Source organism: Staurois parvus, unplaced genomic scaffold, assembly GCF_062004578.1.
Source record: "Staurois parvus isolate SC_StPar_1 unplaced genomic scaffold, SC_StPar_1.0 ptg000291l, whole genome shotgun sequence".
Lineage (NCBI taxonomy): Eukaryota > Metazoa > Chordata > Amphibia > Anura > Ranidae > Staurois > Staurois parvus.
The window spans coordinates 6,853,292-6,872,610 of record NW_028318087.1 but is presented as its reverse complement, the minus strand read 5'-3'; the positions used below and the strand labels follow the sequence as shown (position 1 = coordinate 6,872,610).

Below are 19,319 nucleotides of genomic sequence, written 5' to 3'. Positions count from 1 at the left end.
CCCATCTGGCTGAGGGAACAAGATTCTCATCCAAAGTTTTACAATACATTGCCCCGTCCATTGGCCCCTCAATGCGGCAAAGTCGGCCTGTACCTTTAATTCGCATATATGCGGATTGGATACGGTTTAAACTGCATCCAATCCGCATGACATGTGAAAAAACATTGCTTCCTATGGTGCTTGCTCACATATCTGCTGCACTGGCAGTGCGGATTCAGTGCAGTTTGAAACAAAGTCATGTACGATTTCTGAGCAGTGCCTTCAGGTTCAAGTGCAAATTACAAGATATTGACTTCTATGGAAACCGTTTCTAAACCGCATAACTGTGAAACCTGAGCTTCAATCTGCACCACGCATGTGTGAATCAGCTCTAAGCAGAGAAACAGCCCTAAAGAATAATGTTTCTACCTCTGTGCTTGACTGTAGGGATGGTGTTCTTGGGGTCATAGTTAGAATTTTTCTTCCTCCCAACACGGCGAGTTGAGTTAATGACAAAGAGCTCAATTTTGGTCTCATATGACCAGAGCACTTTCTCCCAATCCAGACCGACGGCAATTGATGGTTAATTGTATTTCTTTTATTTGTGAATAATCGCTCCCACAGTTGTCTCCTTCTCACCAAGCTTCTTGCTGATGGTCTTGTAGCCCATTCCAGCCTTGTGCAGGTCTACAATCTTGTCCCTGATGTCCTTTGACAGCTTTTTGGTCTCTTTTGCCCATGGTGGTGTGGTTTGAATGGAAGAAAGATTCTGTGGACAGGTGTCTTTTATACACATAACAAGTTGACAGGACTAATCTGTGAACCACACGAGCACATAGCCCGCCTGTGGGAGCCAGAATTATTGTTGGTTGGCAGGGGATCTAATACTTATTTTATTCATTGAAGTGCAACCCAATTTAGAACATTTGTATGTATGTAACATGCGTTTTTTCTGGATTTTTGGTCAATATTCTGACAATCATTTAAAATACACCTATGATAAAAATTATAGACCCTTCAGTACTTGGAAGGGGGAAAACTTACAAACTCTGCAGGGGATCAGATTACTATTTTCCCCACTGTACACTGACAGGTTTGAAGCAGTCCTACATGGCACCAGCGATCTGGGGTCCAAATTCCCCAGAACGTCTGTCCGTGGTGCTGTTGCTAGGTATATTCATATTGCTCTACACCAGTAGTTCTCAACCACCAGGCTCACCTAGGCAAGAAATGAGGAAGTGGGATCAGGCACCTTTTGTTCCTTCATTTCTGAAGAAAAAAAAAAAACCCCACAAATCCCCCAAACATTATATATTTTGTGAAAGTGGACACTCTACAGAATAAAATAGCGGTAGTTCCAATTTTTTCACTTTATTACCGCAAAGTTCTAGGAAATGCAAAATTTCAGTAAAAAACACCCTAAAGTGAATTTTAGGGCAATCAAATGCAATAAATTACACACATTTTTGGTAAAATACCCTATCATTTCTATGGGTAAAGCGTCAAAAGCCCCCTATAGGTCATAAGTTTAGTGTTAAGGAGGAGGTCTGGTGCTAGAATTATTGCTCCTACTCCAGCACGTGCATGATACACAACATGTATTGCAATCGGCATCTTCGTGCCCCCCCCCCCCCCACGCATGCGTTTATGTTCATAAGTGCATATATGTGTGGGTGACGGGGCCTCAAATAGTTTTTTTTGAGTGGGGGAATTTAAATGCTTGGGCATAACTTTATTTTTTTGCAAAAAATAATTTTTCTTAACTTTTTTACATCACGTGCCATCATATACGTTGCTTTCCGGGTCACAGGAAGAAGCAGACCGTTCTCCCTCCCCTCCACCTGCTGCTACCCGCCATGTCGGCCCCAGGCCCACAGATGGGTAAGCAGAGTCTGGATTACATGGGGGTGGGGGTGTTACCAGGGGTGTGTGGAAAGTCCATTCATTCCATGATTGAATTTTAAAGCAAACTAAATCTTGAACTACTTTTGCATGACATTTAAATGTTCTAATACTTTTCATATCAATTTGTGGCTTTGATCAGCTATTTTAACTTTCTGAAAAGAGTGTGAGAGCTAACAGCCCAGCCAATAGTGTACTGCCAAAAAGAACTTTGGAATTTGTTAATTTAAACTAGTTATAAAAAAAGTAATAGAAAAGGTAATGATCCTTTTACTGCCCATGACTGAAACCCAAAAAACTGCCGGAGTCATAAGATGAAGCCATACTAAACATAGCTGATAGACTAGGCAGTTCTATTACTGAAATCAATAAAAAAAGTTCCATTTACAGGGAGCTTTGGATGACAATAATATATACAGTTTCTAGAACACCATGTTATAAACTAAATTGAAACAAAACAGACATAATTCTAGTGTTTTCAGTAGGTAACCAATTCTGTCAATAAATAAATAAATAATTGCAGGTATAAAGTGCTGGCCCTCACACTTCTAGGTAGACAATCATTCACCATGATGAGCTACCTTCTGGCCAACAGAAGTGTGTAGGAAGGAGGAGGGGCAGATATGATTTTGTCACAACCAGGAACAGACAAAGCATTGTCTGCCAGAAAAGCAAGGACATCAGTCATAACGACCAGGTTTTGGAGGCTGCTCCAAATATCTGCAGGCAACTCATACCAGCAACATTTTTCTTAAGAAGTCTCATCAACAAAACAAACACAAACTTTAAGGGGAGAAGAGCTGTCACCCATTAGAAGTTTTATCCTTTATATATATGAGACATGATGCCTTAACTATTAATATATGCTATGAATGCCCAAGACAAACTGGGGTAAATTTACTAAAACAGGTGCACACAGCATCTGGCGCAACTATGTAAAGTAAGCAAACAGCATCTAACGTCTAAGCTGATTGGTTACTGTGCACAACTGCACTAGATTCTGTGTGCACCAGTTTTGGTAAATCTTCCCCACCAAGTCTTGTGGAACAGAATGTACTGTTTTCTTGATAAGAATGGTGTCTGATGTTACTAGTACAATAATTAATACCAGTTTCTCAGTTTCCCAAAGTCAACGGGCACCTCATAAACCGACATTTCTTTCCTCTCTTTTTCCTAATACATAAACATACATACACACATGTAATAGCGATCAGTACTTATAAGTCTACTTAAGTTAACCACCCTCAACCAACCCTCAAGAGACACCAAAAACTTGTCAGTCTAGTTGTCAAAAATGCCACTGCCAAGAATGAGGTCTTCTATTGCAACCACATATAAATAGATCCAGCTTTATAAACCCTTTAGTAGAACTAAAAAAACGTCTGAGCACCTATAAAGTGTATTCATTGTATCAGTGCCGTCTCTTCAGACTGGTGGTTCTCAACCAACAGTCGTCAGTCCACTGCTGCTCTATAGACCATCTGACTACCATCTGTGGTTTCCCAGCAGGGAGAAACAATTATAAACAGAAATGATAAAATGCTTCATTGTTTTATTCTGGTAATTATCACGACACAGATTTTATGTTATGCTGATGAAATGTGTTAAACAACCAAGAAAATTTATATATATTAAAGGCAGCCCTCACACCTTAAGAAAAATTGTTGTAAAACAGTCCATGGTGCTGGGGAAGGGTAAGAACCACTGTGGATTATGGTTTGGTAACTTGTACAATAAGAGATCGTTCACAAAAATAAAGATCATGTAAGCCATTAGAAGACAAACTTGTATTTCAGTCAAGTGTTATCTGTCTTATAAAAACTGCCTGTAGTCTGGCACTTAAGTGTCTTAGTTTCGTTTACAGCATTTATATTTTACAACATGTTAACTGAAAGATTCTATAATACTGTCTGGTTTTAGCTCTCAGCTGATTCTTTCTCCTGGCACACATGTAGTTATACTACATATACTACTATGCTAAGTTAGATTCTTTAATGCTTCTTTTGTAAGCGAACAGATGTCCAAGTCCCTATGTATTTGACTGGTGTTACTGTACTTACTCTCAACCCAAATGAGGGTCAGAAAAGGGCAGTTAGTCAGTGTAGGAAACCTCCTGTTGAAAAGGTGTCTACATCTGGCTTTTGGACTTGAGACATAACATCAAGCTATTTAAAAGGTAACAAAGAATGCCATGCACTCATGACCAAAACACGAGGAAGGACAATGTACATGAGGCAGGGAGGAGAGCAACAATATTCACATGAATGCAGTCGGGGATGGACATACATATGGGAAACATAGTCACACATCACAGCTGAATTTACGTTTTTGCCATATTGATGTAGGCTTCAACAATGGCATTAACAGTTCTGTGGATTATTGGATATTATTCTATAACATATTATTTTCTTTGGCTATATCATCACAACCCCCCTCTTTAGTCTAGAAGAGCAGCCTATAATACTAGCCCTTTAAACTGCACACTGTTGTGTGTAGAGGTTTCTAGGGCATGTAATCAACTGTTAACTAGAATTCATGGTGTCCTGTGTCCCAGGTAACTTTCTGTTTTTGTATTTTTTTTTTCCTTACCCTGTGCAGTTGTGTAATGTTGAACAAATGCATAGAAAATTGTCTGTTATATGTAGAACATTAGCCTCTTTGCTGGTCTGTTACTATTGCTCTACAAAGGGGTCAATGAGATTCATTAATTCATAGCAATACCCTAATGAATGCATCATCTCACCCTCCCCTCCCCCACCGTTGCCCATTCAGAGTCTGTCTTCCAGCACGTACTTCTGTTTATCACGGGTGTCACGAGCTTTTGCACGGTTCTGGCGGTTAGCCGAAGCTGGGATGGAGTGAACAGACGAGCTCTTTTTGCTTGAGGAGTGTGAAGAGTGTGAGGAGTGAGAGAGGCTGGCACGAGACTGGCTGGCATTATGGTCGAATTGCATCAGGCAGAAGATGAGGTCAGTGGGCACCAACTCAAATTCATAAGGAGGATTTGTGATAACATACCTGGAAGACAAAAGCAGATTTCTCTAACGGACATGATGTGCAAGATCAATAAACTATTCAGAATGTTAGGTGCACAATATGCAGAGGACACTTCACTACTAATAGATATTCATGAAAAAAGACATCATTACATAGCAGAGCAATAAAATAATTTTATTGTAACCTTATCTAATAACTATTTACCTTTTCGTACATTGACTTGGTGTACTTAAGTGTGCATCACGTAGCCGATATATACCGAAGCATAGCATGTTGTATGTTTTCAGAGCTTTGCAATACAAATCCCCATAACATCCACCATCCTGCAAAAGGCAAGACATAAAATGAAAGCCTGTATAAGTCTACATGCAAGGTGCTGCTTTTGTTTTTTATAAAAGTAGTAATTCTGCTTTAACACATACTTATAATAACACTTCACTGAAACTTCTCAGCATGAATAGACACCCAGTGTTTATTGTCAATGTGTGCCAATGTAAATACTTTATGCAGATCATTCGTGGTTTGGTTCTGTCTCAGACCGCCTTCTGTGGAAATGTTGCATTGCATAGGCACATTTTCTCATTTGAAAGAGTTTAGTTTTTAGGGAGGGAAGGGAAACCTTTGGTTTAAATTGATGTACAAATCTTGTACATCATCCATTGTGAATAAGGCACAATTGCTTTCCTTCAGCCTGTTATAAATATTACACCACTAAAAGACATGAGATAACCGACTAACCGTAGAATGGATGATGATCTCATGTTCATGGGAAGCCCTCAATCAGACAGCTGCTGTACCAAAAGAGAGTTAGAAGAGCACCATACTGCTCTGTACTTGACTGGTACTTCCTTACCCCAAGGTCAGCAAATGGACCATCATACAATGCCAGCTGGGCTACCCGGCAGCGATCCCTGTTAGCCAGAGTTTGTGGGGTGCTGTATCCGCCACGTAATGCATTCTCTTCTGCTATAAGGGCCTCTAGCTCTGGTGTTGCACCTCCTGTCACCAACGTTCTGATCAGCGTTAAAATATTGTCATTGAAGTATGTCTAGGAATATGAAAAATGTAAAAATGTCAATAGTACGGTTATCAACAGAGAATGGAATACAACTGTGAAAAGCATCCAAATCATAACAGGGAAGAAAACCTATCAATCATTTTCACTGACTGTGGAGTTCATGTCCCAGCTAGTCAAACTTGTTCTGAAGGTAAATACAAATTTACAATATAAAATAAGATTTAGTGATCTAAAAACTCATCAAAAACACAATTAGGTGCACATCCCCATGAGAAGAATCATTAGTTGGTTTTTGAGGTTTAATTAAAGTAGAACTATAGACCGTTTTTTTTTTCATTTTGGATAGAGTAATGTAGGGGTATAACCTGTCAATTGTTTTTGCCATCTGTGTCCCATTGGTGTGATTTTCTTCCACTTCCTGTCCCATAGCCAAAAGAAAGAATGTCAGAAAATCCCTGCAAATTAAGGGCATCCCTTGGAGCCCTAAGTCACCAGAACTAGCATCTCCATTGGAAGATTTTCAATCCACAACTTCGAATTTTCTTTTACTTTCACTTTAAATGATAATGGTGAACAGGTCAAAGAGAGAGGGAGAATCTCACTAACAGGGGCACAGACAGCAATACAAAGCAAACAGGTGTTTTAATCCATCTCCACTCTGTCCACAACTAAAAAAAAAAAAGTTTGCCTTTAGTTATACTTTAATAAATCACATAAAATCACATCACAATAAATCACATAAAACTTAGAGGAGCTTAACTCATGGGTTAGCAGATCCAAGTTTCAGAGCAAAAGGGCACGGGTCTCCCCAGGTGGTACTGATGTTAAAATGGGAGACTTCTTCAACTTCCCTCTCTTAGGCCTGACAGCCCAATTTGTAGCTCCCCAGCAGGGGGTGTCTCTGAAGTCAAGGACCAATACCCCGTTTAGGGCGGAGGTCTGGGCGTAGCCCTAAAATAGAACCAAAATCTTGTGTAGTTCATATTTTGGCTCATATCTTTTCATATGCACAAGTGACACTCCACCCGCGGGTAGATTATTATGCAGACACTTCTGAGGATTGATTAGATATGAATTATGAAATTATACACTGATTGGTTCACAAGATCTACTTTTCTGCTTTCCTATGTATTCGAGACAAGGAGAGTGACCCAACAAATTGTTCATCTCCTCTTAGCGAATCTGACGATATGTCTGGTTTTTTTGTAAGTCTCTCATATTCCAAGATATGAGACATAGGGAAAAAATGGATTTTGAAAAGTGTTTATCTGATTCGTGCTTCCTTGGAATGCCTTGAACTCCTGGGAAAGCTTGCCTTATCTTTACGAGGTGTTATATGGTACACCTCACCCAGACAGACAGGCACCTAGCTCAAAAATGTTTTATAGCTCTGGGGTCCCCTGCTGTGCTGGCCTGCCAGTGGCACACAACCAGCACACACACACTGGCCAAATATCTCTGTGCCTGTCAGAGAGGGAGGGGGAAAAGTATGAGGGGAGAAAATGGAGATTCTCAACAAAATGGAGGCCTGCGTCAGTCTCTGGGTATACGCTGTTACAGACGGATCGGCACCGATCATCAGGGCACTGATGATCAGTGCCCAGCAGTGCCACCCACCTGTGCCCAGCAGTGCCACCCACCTGTACCCATCAGTGCCACTCACCTGTGCCCATTAATGCCTAGTAGTGCCACCCACCTGTGCCCAGCAGTGTCACCCACCAGTGCCCCCCATCAGTGCTGCCCAGCAGTGCCACTCATCAGTGCTGCCAGTCAGTGCCACCCATCAGTGCCACCAGTCAGTGCCCACCAATGCAACCCATCAGTGCCGCCTATCAGTGCCCATCATTGTTGCATATCAGTGCCCATCAGTGGTGCTTATCCGTGCCACCTCATCAGTGCCGCCTATCAGTGCAGCCTCACCAACGCACATCAGTGAAGGAGAAAAATTACCTGTTTGCAAAATTTTATAATAGAAACATTTATAAGAAATAAACTTTTTTTTTTTTTTTTTACAAAGTTTGTGCATTTTTTTTGTTTATAGCGCAAAAAAATAAAACACAGCAGTGAGTAAATACCACCAAAAGAAATCTCTATTTGTGTGAAAAAAATTCTAAAAATGTCATATGGGTACAGTGTTGCATGACCGCGCAATTGTCATTCAAAGTGCGACAGTGCTGAAAGCTGAAAATTGGCCTGCGCAGGAAGGGGGTATAAGTGCCCAATAGGCAAGTGGTTAATAAGCAAATAATACATTTTTTCTTAGTTTCGGTTATAAAATTTTGCAAATAATCTCTCTTTATACATTTAGTCCAAAATGTATTCTGCTACATTTCCTTGGTCAAAATAGCCTAAATCTGTGTATATTTCTTCTGTGTGAAAGTTAAGAGAGTCTACAAACTACGGCATATATATTTGAAAATCGATCAGTTCTGATGTACTGATGGCCGATCTAATTTCTGGAGGTCCCAAAATGCTGGGATAGTACAAATACCCCCAAAATGATCCCATTTTAGAGAGTACACAGTCCAGTAAAGTTGTAATTTTTTTGTCACAATTTTTTGGGAAATAAGAAAAATAAATAAAAAAATTTTTCCCCAGAATACTGTCACCATAGCAGTACAGCATCATCATATGACTGGTGCGGCGGTGATCAGGGATAGTGACTGGTGACAGTATTTTCCAATTTTTTAAAACTTTTTTCTCTTTTCTTTTTATACATACTGTGAACAGAGAAGTGCATTTTTTTTAAACACGATTGCTTATAAAGCAATGACCACCTTTATAAGCAATCATTTTTATGAATGTCATCCATTCATTGACAGACATTTATTGAGTACTATTGCGGTTAGCGGTCACGTTACAGATGCACTGTGATTGGCCCTGCCTGTACCATGTGATCACTGTAACCGACCACAGACATCATCACAATAATACACAATGAATGTCTATGAATGAAAGCCATTCATTGTGTACAACTGTCATGGGATCGCTGTGATTAGTCACAGCAATCACGATACCAGGAATGGCCGGGTGGACACAGCGGGTGACAAATCGTGCTGCAGCGCAGCCCCTAGGGCTCACATGAGGTGCATGACTGGGAGAACGTCATATGATGTCTACCCGGGATGGAAGCATTCCCACTCGGCAGTCATTTTACAATAGGCCAGGCAAGAAGCAGCTCATTTTGATGATATCAGATTCTTGACTATATGTATCAACATGCTACAACTAGTATAAAAGTATGGTAAAAACGAAATCTTCAGAATAGGTAGACTCAATGTTTACTGCAATTTTGTTGGTGTGGGACTGTTGGTGTTTTGTGTAGAAAAGTTAAGTCTAGCACTTCATTGAGGGCAATAGTGAAAAACAGATTGACATGAGATAGTCATATTGACAGAGGGAATAAAGTGTTTTTAAGGATAAAGCACTATCTCTGTCAATCTGTTCTTTATGCTGAGCGGAGGAGCAAGGAGGAGGTGTCTCAGAGAGTTTACCATTGCCCTGAATGAAGTATTTTACCATGGTCAACCAACCGGAAATAAAGATTGAAACTGTGCAATCCACAAAGAGGGACACAAGCGCTTTCCGACTTTTCATTTATTGTAAGGTCATGGGCTCCAGGTGAGAACACATCTAGTGTTGGTGGTGGTTTTTACAAATAATGATATAGAAGATTACTGGAGAATAGAAGTGTCTGAAAGATTTTTGAGCTATAGCATAACAGTCTAAACAAGTACCAAACCCATTTATTATGTAATGAACAAGCCTCAGAGTTAACAAAAAAACTCCCTTTCCCATCCCACATTGATCCAAGTCCTTCTTCATTTATTCCTCACACACTGCCCTTCCATACACTGCAGCTCACAGTGGGAGGGTTTCAGTAGCAGAGGCAGTGCTACATGTGGCCAGGTTCTGACTGACATGGTCCAGACTTGTAAATCAGCAACGACAATGCTGATAGTCAAAACCCATGCAACATTTTTTCATCCCACTGTAGTAGGAGCAGCAACAGCCTAAATGATAGTGGCAACACTGCTCTGGAGCAGTGAAGCATTGTTGCCACACCATCACAGGAAGCTGCATTAGGTGAACTTCATCAGCAGGCTTAACAGGTAAGTTGTAGAACTTTGCAGGGGTACTAAGAGTACACTGTAAATGTAGACACACTTATAATTAAATGACTCAGCACATAATTTTTAAAAAGGAGACCATAGTTCTACTTTAAGGGTGATTTAAGGTGAACGTTTTGAGTAATTTTAAATATCAAGAAGAATTTTAGGGTTAGGTTTAAGAGTTTATTTGCGTGTTAGTATTATGGTCAGAATTAAATTAAGGTTCGAGATCAAGATAAGGATTTTGTTTACGTTTATATCAGTGCTGAAAACCTTACACTGAACACTATCAGCACTGAGTTAGTACTTAATAATCCAGCTAGACCCTTTAAAAAAAAACTGGGTCAAGTACGTTTTCTTATTTAAAAGAAAAGGAAATTACTTGGAAAGAGAGATTCATTTTGGTTTACATATTCTAGTAATGCTGAGGAACACTAATACACTGTACAAGTTACCTGATTATTTCAGAAATGGCTGACTTAAGTGGGTGAAGAGGGTATTTTCCTTCAGAAATATGGAACATTTAGTTATTGATTTACATTAGTGTATTGAACTGGGTTTCTAAATGACCAGGTGCAAAAAAAATGTTCCTCTAATGAATAACTTAATAAGGGGCATGACAATATGTAATTGTTGTAGTGAAAGCTTGATTGCATTTTTAGACATGACATGCATTGGTTTGGAAGCCTGCTTTTGTCTTGCTAATGTCACAGCCGATTATCCTTTGCTGGACTTGGGTCTTGGGTGTTTCACAACTCTTTCAGCTGCTCTGACAGGAACATGTATCAATTAAACATTCATCTAAAATGGTAGACAGGCTGGTGGCCTTAAAAAAAAAATAGGGTATGTAGAAGGCTTCATATTTTTATCCTTTGTGACATTCTGGCAGTGTTTGCACAGCCGAGCCCACCATGCTTGTTAAATATTAATCGGGCACACTGGTACGTGACTGATTCATTAGAATCATGCAATCTACTCAAGTCCATCAAGGAACCAAATGCCATGCATAGAGCAAGCAATGCTGAGACAGACTGTAGTAAAGTTCAGTGGCATGTCAAGTGACATAGCTAGGATAACACCATAAATAATATTTAAAGCATTTATCTGTGATATGTTATGTTTTTGGTAGAGGAGAACTAGGTAATAGCAATTTGAAGGTACCATACTCACATAGTGATGGAACACATTGATGATGTCAGCAGTTCCTGCATTCTTATTCCAGTTAATCAATATTAATTCATCCCACAAAATCTAACTTCATTATTTATTAGATAGCAAGTTTTCTTTACTAATACAGACAGTTATTTGTAAGAAAATCACTTACTGCACTCATGAGTGAGTCCAGCACGCTTACAGCAAAGGCAGTTCCACAGGCAAAAGGCTGGGTGAGATAGAGCTCAGTATCTGGGTCATCATCATCATCTTGATCCAGGAACTGAACATTGGAATCATTCACTGTAAACCACACAAACACAAAGTCATTAGGTCTAGAATGCAACAGGTTACATTTTTGTTGACTATACCTCGCTCACTGGTAAACCTACATGTTGTTTTTCATTCCTTTTTTAACATCCCTTAAGATGTTAAACATCTTTCCCTCCTATTAGTACTACAAAAAGCCAGCTCAAAGTTTAACTCAGTTCTGCTGAAACTGTACAGGTTTTTTTTATTAAGTATGTAGTCTTCCCCAAAACAAGCTACAGAACTGCAGCTAGTATAGAGATCATTAAAGTCTCTGGCAATTCACACTGTGTACCAGAATAGGTTACTAAGTACACTTCTACTTAAAGCAAATCAAATATACTGTTTATGCCAAAAAGCCTGAGATAAACTCAAGGGTATTGTAAGTATGCAAACAGCCATAAATCAAATGGGTAGCAAAGCTTTGCAGATGCATAAAAGAATGGGCAAAATAGGTGTGCACCGTGGATTTATCCTTCTGCCTGTGCTTCTGTATTACTTTCTACCCTGTACATCTCTAAACATCCCACTGCCCCCAAGAAAAGCAGAATCTATCTGCTCTTCAATAACCCAAGAGCTTGATCACTCCAGAGGAGTCAGAAATGAGAAACAAACACTAGGAAAAGGCTGCAAGGCATGTGGAGTCTTGGGTTTTTGCCTTTTGAATCATGTCTCCCTTGTCTGAACAGCCAATCATACTGACAGACAAACAGGAGCTGGAGGCAGCTAAGTATCAGCTCTGTTATAAGAAAAGATTCGGTATCAGAAGGTTATCGTGATCAAAGTCATACTGATGTCGGCGTGAGAACTATGAACAGAAAATCGTTATTGCAGATGCAGACCAGTTTCACTTAAAAACTAGAGCCACACACACAAGGTACAAAACAGAAGCAGCCAAAACCAAAAGCACTGCATGATATTGTGAAGAGGCACCCTCATTTTCACAGCCAAAACAGATAGCACTTAAAACACCGAATGATAAATAAAGAATGAACTAAAATACAAAACAATATGTACAGAATAAATGCAATTTAGGGGTGCAACCAGTCCAACAACAGACTGCAATGCATTTTCTATGCATTAGACCTCATCAAATGAACTACCCCATTAAGAGCTCTTTCACACCATTTGTTTTCCTCCCATGGAGTCCATGATGGATGGCTGGTTACATGGCTGCTGCCAATCTGAAGGAATGCTTCACATGATCAGTAGCTGTTCCACTGTGATTGCCTAATGAAGATAAGGCTTATAAGGGAAAATATGTATATGAAAGAGCCCTATTATACTAATTCCAGTGTTTTTAAAACCACATTCTGTTCCCACTTAACAACCACAATTAATTGGCAATTAGCACAAATGATGTAATAAAGACTGCAGTATACATTTTTGCACATATGTATTTGATGCTTTTAAATAGAAAAGGAAATTGCATTGTGGGAAAGGGGCAGAAGAATTTCACCATTAAAATTATTTGGACAAGCAATGGGAGTTCATGTGATCCATTCCTCCAAAGTACCTTTCAAAGTAATAAGAATCCCGGGATGAATCCCATCCAGTGGTTGGCCTTAACACACAGAGTTGATCTTTTTTGAGCTGTGTTTGCTGGTTGCTCCTCTCAGTGGGCCAGCCATATAATTACCACAGTGACAAAAAGGTTAAGAAAGAAGAGGGACTTCTCCTTACCCAATTCTGTAATTATTGGTATGTGAGTTCCACTGTTTTTTTCCTGACTGAATGAAATCAAAGGCAGCAGTTTGCCAGGCTTAGCTGAACGGTGAAAGTGTTAGATGGGGATAAGGGAGGAGAGGTTTAAAGAGAAAACACAGAGAGAGGGTGAGGCAATAAGGCAGCTCCAGGACTGAGCATGTGAAAGGATAGAGACACATAGAAGGAACAGGACTGAGGACAGATGTATCTCAAACAGATTCATAGTTGTGTGACACAATACACCAAGCTGCTACATGTTTGATATGCAATACAAAAATTGCATATATATGTCAGGGGCAACTAGCAATTTAAAGCAGGTAACCTCCTAATTAAAGCTGCATAAACTCCAAGGCACCTGTTTATTACAAGGACTGAAACATGCTAGATCCTATCTTGTTGGGTGTGTCATGGTGCTCAATGTACACAAAAATGGTTTAGATTTTATCCAGAATTGCAGCACCAGATATGCAGACTGACTAAATATATACACTTCTTTTATTGACAAGAGAACGTGTTGCCTGAATAAAACAGTGAGACTGAGGGATCCAGACAACCTTTGTCAGTCATTGACCTATGAGGTGATGTGTGCAAAACCGCCTGCAGAATCCTGGTGCAAATGTCCACACATTCCCGCTTCACTCCTAGATTGTCACCTTGCTTTCCCACTTACCTCCATTTAAATAATTTACACTGTTAGTTGGAGAAATGTATTTTGAAAGCTTGCATTCTTTTCACTTCATCAAAATGTCACATAGAACTGTTTTTGTCACACTTTTTTAGGTAAACTATATACAGCCTAGTCACATGGATTTTATTTGCTCCAGGTGATTGCAGCAACTGCCATTGCTGACCTCCTTCTGAAAATACTGTCTGCCTCCTTAGCGGTTTCTAGGATCCGTACTTTCTGAGTCACCAATCTGGAGCAGGTACGCATGTTGTAGCTGGCATTTTCATAAAATGTTAGCAATGGTTGATTTATTTCCCTCCAAACTGCCTATGAAGTAAACTTGTGCTTCACCTTTCAGGGCAAAGCAACAGGTTTACTTAACCTTCCCCAGCTGTTCATATTTACTTCCCCCCTTTGCCGTGCCACTAGAAAGGAGAGATAACTGCTACTTACTGTATGGGAATCATGTGACTCACTTCTCTTTCTCCCAAGTGACAGGACTGGTGCTTGAAAATTGACTGGTGAGGCACTCAAGGCTGTCACTTGGGGGCCAGGACAAAGTTCTTAGCTCAGTGTCACATTTTTATTATGACTTGGAGTTTATGCAGGATTTCTTTCTTAGTTCCAAGCAGGAGAAGCAAGAGTGAGAAGAGTAAGTAGATATCTGCCTCTGGGAAGGGCACCGATTAAGTGGACATGTCACTTAGTTGTGCATACACAGGTTCGCTTTAAGAGTATGCCTATCCTATTACTAATGCCAGACTGGACACTTGTCTCACTACAACAGAAGCAAAAATACAATGTAAGAAAAGCTTACAGCACCCTTGTAGGATGCAGCAATAATGTTTTTTACAACAACTACAAGATGCTGGCTCTTACCCAAAATGGTCAAAAAAGCCTCTTCTGTAACATGTTTTAATTTACTGTCACTTTGCTAATGGGCTTCTAGGCCAAGACAAAGCCCAGGTTTCCTTCATTCCAACTCCAGTGAGACCACTATTACTGGCCTGCCTGAAACACTATCACTGCACAAGGGAATGGCAGGCATTTTGTAGTGTCTCTTCTTGAGCAGTAGGTTTCCTTTTCAATGTTTGCAATGTCTGGCAGCTAGACTATTGGACCACTACTAACACTATAAATACATTTATTTTCATCTGAGCTTTGTCAATATGGACTTCTTCTTTAATATCAAATTTATATAACCCATTGTGTTTTTAGAAAAACTGGAACAATATCAATTTGGTATCATTAAAGATCATGGAGTGTTTTGTTTTGCTAATGTTACCCATCTTTAAAGTAGAAATCCAGTTTGGTTTTACATAGAGTAGGAAAGGGTTAGATCCTCCTTCAGGTTTTTATTACTGTCAATGTCCCCATTGGGGAGATTTCTGTTGTCTATGGATATATAACATAAGGAAAGATTAAATCTCCCTAAAGTGAGTATAGAACCCACTGGAACAAGGGACCCCATTTTGAGATTTCATCTCCAGTCCCGTTCTGGAGATAAATACATTTTGGACTTTGCTCTCTGTTTCTATTTTATTGACAATGTTTACCATAACAGGAAGAAAGGCAATCCTTCCCCATGGAGGTACACACTTCAGTATAAATCATAGCGGTTCCAAGGCATCCACACTACCAAAATCTATAAAACATGTTTGGCAGTTCAACCATAAAATTGAGTAGCTTTTCTCTCTGAGGACAAGAGATGACACTCTGGGGTTTATTTACTAAAGGTGGAGAGTCCAAAATCAGACTCCCTTCTGCATAGAAACCAATCAGCTTCCAGGTTTCATTGCCAAAGCTTCACTGAACAAGCTGAGGTTAGAAGCTGATTGGTTTCTGTGCAGAAGGGAGTCTGATTGTGGACTCTCCAGCTTTAGTAAATAAACCCCCCTGGGACATTATCACAACCTGTAAACTAATACTAAATTAATCTCTACTAGTGAGACAAAATTGTGTAGTGCAACTATTACTTGTTATAGGTTTCAAACCTTTTTTTATTAGACATTTCAGTGCCTACATATAGCTCCTGTACTATCGGTAAGGCCCGTATAAAGACAGATATACTATGTATATGACACCAGGCATGATCAGCTATTTTTCTGTTCTTATCCTCTGACCAAAGAGACCCAAAAATAATTCCAAGAATAGTATATTAAATGCAGCAGATATAAGGTACTGTGCAAAAGTCTTAGGCAGGTGTGAAACAATGCTGTGAATTATGAATGCTTTCAGAAGTGTTTATTTTTATCAACATTAACAAAATGGAAAGTAAATGAACAGAAGAGAAATCCAAACCAAATCAATATTTAGTGTGAGCACCCTTTGCCTTCAAACCAGCATCAATTCTAGATACACTTGCACACAGGTTTTGAAGGAACTCAGCAGGTAGGTTGGTTCCAAACATTTTGGAGAACTAAGCATAGATCTTCTGTGGATGTAGGCTGCCTCAATTCCTTCTGTCTCTTCATGTAATCACAGATAGACGCCTGATGTTGAGATCAGGGCTCTGTGGGGGGCCAGACCACCACTTCCAGGACTCCTTGTTCTTCTTTACACTGAAGATACTGTGGGGGTCATGGCCATGCATGACATGTGAACGGCTGTGCTTCACTGAGCTCTCGCTAACCATCCTGTCACTGATCCTGTATGGGTGAGATTTTTACACGTTTCATTGCTCCTGTGCAGCGGTCCTGGTCCGGAGCACCTCTACATCCCCAGGGTGAGCCTTTCCCTGCCATGCTGACCCAGAAAAACAGAGAAGAACGGGCTGGCCCTGACATTCATCATGGCGCCGGCACTCCGCAGCCGCAACGTGCGCCCAGAGGAGGAGGTGATAAGGTGAAGGACGCTACTGGCAGGTCCGGCAGACCCGGCCGCCACGCGGGGAAGGAGGGCTCCAAGGACACGCTTTATTATACCCAGTGGATTACAGGGTCACTGGACCCGGATGTTCAGGGGACTCTCATCCTTTCTCCCCCTGTGCGGCTACTACACCATTGCAGCAGCAGCCTTTGGAAGAGGAGGTGGACATGAGGGTCGAGTGGGGAAGGACATTGATAATATTGAGCAGGAACAACCCATTTTAGTGGATATCCTTAAGGCTGTGCTACACTGTACTGCTTCGGTGCATTTTGTGAAGGAACAAGTGGGGGGTCTGAGAGAGGAGGTGAAATTTCTCCGCCATGATATTCAGATTAGAGAAAGGACCACGGCTGTAGAAAGTCGCATTAGTGATTTTGAAGATAAATTGCTTTCTGATACCTGTTTCACGGCACATTTGGCTAAGGCCAATAATGTTCGAATGGACCATCTTGAAAACCATCTGCGATGCAACAATGCGCATATTGTAGGCCTACCTGAAAGTACTGAGGGCGGCAATCCCACGCAATTTATTGAATCCTGGTTACTTCAGCTTTTTGGCAAAGAAGCATTTTCTCCTCTTTTTATGCAATAGAAAGGACACACCTTACCCCTACTCGACTATTGACGGCTGAGCAACCACCCAGGCCTGTCCTGGCACATCTACTCAATTACAAGTATCGTGAAATCATACTGTGACTTGCAAGGGAACGTGCCAATATTCATTTTAATGGGGCCAAGATATCCTTTTACCCTAACTTTTCTGCGGAGGTGCAACGCAAGCAAGTCAAATTTATTGAGATTAAAGGCCACCTCCGGAACATTCAACTGACATATGCTATGCTGTATCCTGCCCACCTGAAAATCATTGCCAATAATCAATCACACTTTTTGACTCTGCTACCGCAGCCTCAGGTTGAGTGGACACACATGAAGCTCAACTGCATCGTCGCCCACAAAATCCTGATGACTAATTCCTGCTATTACAATCCTACTAGTATGTGGGGATCCCTGATATGCTTCACCGGGAAGTGACATTTCTGGACTGCCACAATTTTGAGCTCTGATTCTGTTTGCTGTTATAGTGTGTGCTCATGTTACTCAAGTGGCAGTTACCATTATCCGATGTCATCTACTCGCACGTGGGGGCTGGTTGTCTGACCTGAGTGGATATGCGAGCTATGCGTTCATTGATTGTTTTTTTGTTTTGTTTTATCAGGCACTGTTATGCCTCAGGTTTGTTTGTTCTTTCCAGTCTTTCTTCCAGTGCTCAGAGCCCTATATGCCATTTTTATTCTAGGAGTCATGCAGTGTTCCATGGAGTGTATGCCCCTCGCCTACTCTGGGGGAACCAGAGAGAACTTGCTGTGGACTTTCCCCTTATCAAAAATTACCCCTTCACCGACCCATTTACTTTGCTATGGAAAGCATCTCCTTGATTTCATGGAACACTAGAGTCCTCAATGACCCCTTGAAAAAGATCACGATATCGACCATGTTGCACAAGTATCATCCTGATATCTGTGGCCTACAGGAAACTCATCTCACTGTCGACACTTTGGTGCAGTTTCCGTGGGCTGGGCATGTGTATCACTCCACCCACACCGCCTATTCACGCGGAGTGTGTGTGTTGATACACAGGGAGTTGACATGTAAAACTGACCCCGAGGGTAGATTTGTATTCTTGTTTTGCATGACATATTCTGTTACCTGTGTGTTAGCAGTGGTTTATGTGCCACCACCCTTTTCCACTGCTATGCTAAGGCGACTTGTAGAATTCTTGCTGGACAAGCCTAATGTACTGTTATTTGTATTAGGTGATTTCAGTGGGTACCTGGACCCAATTTTGGATAAGCATCCCCCTGCTGCTGCGGGCTCCCGGGGTCGGGGGACTGCCCTTAGTCACTTTTTGACTAAGGTGGGCTGGGTGGATTACTGGTGGATGCGGTACCTGTCAGTTCTCCTGTTTTTCCAAAACTCATGGTACCCTGTCCCGAATAGATCTATGTATAGGTAAGCAGGTTCCTTTGTCAAGAGAATTACCTATAGCCCAAGAAGTGTGTCTGACCATTCCCCCTTGGTGCTCCAGCTCCATACTGGTCCTGGGTCATCCCTCCCTCAGGCCTCATGGAAGCTAAATGCTTTCTGGTTGAAGTTGATTCCTTCTCATGAAGCTGTGACACAACAGATAGATCATTTTTTCCAACATAATGACCTTTCTTCTGACCCTTTACTTATTTGGGATGCTTTAAAGCTTTTCTCAGAGGAGCATTCATGTCTGAGATCTCTGCAATTAAAACTAAAACAAGGAAATTTGAGGCTCAGGTTAATCACCAGGCACAGCTCATGGAGTGTGCTTATATACTGTAGATGATCCTACTGACTCTAATAAGCAGGCGTGGTTGTCGGCACAGGAGGTTCTCCTGCGCGTGACCAACTCTCAGGCTGAGAAGCAATGCTTTTTTACCAAACAATAATTCTATGAGGAAGGTGAGCAGACTGGACGTCTGTTGGCTAAGCTGATTCAAATTAAAAATGCAGTGCAACCTATTGGGTCATTGATCTCCTCGACGGGTATTTTGGTAAACACTCCTTCAGATGCTATGGAACA

General features: G+C 40.9%; 1 protein-coding gene across 18 annotated transcripts in view; it reads right to left on the bottom strand.

Moving 5' to 3' along the window:
• The window catches only part of KCNMA1 (potassium calcium-activated channel subfamily M alpha 1), a 976,002-nt gene that overhangs the window by 19,543 nt on the left and 937,140 nt on the right, over positions 1-19,319 (bottom strand). For 10 of the 18 annotated variants that reach the window (XM_089682563.1, XM_089682551.1, XM_089682564.1 and 7 more), the window contains 5 exons: positions 13,153-13,236; positions 11,333-11,463; positions 5,732-5,926; positions 5,083-5,201; positions 4,675-4,899 (listed from right to left, as the gene is read on the bottom strand). In XM_089682563.1, coding sequence (XP_089538689.1) covers positions 4,675-4,899; positions 5,083-5,201; positions 5,732-5,926; positions 11,333-11,463; positions 13,153-13,236 — 754 coding nt within the window. Of the gene's footprint in view, positions 1-3,413; positions 4,900-5,082; positions 5,202-5,731; positions 5,927-11,332; positions 11,464-13,152; positions 13,237-19,319 lie in introns of those variants that run through there. The other 8 variants (XM_089682562.1, XM_089682567.1, XM_089682556.1 and 5 more) reach the window with 3 other exon arrangements.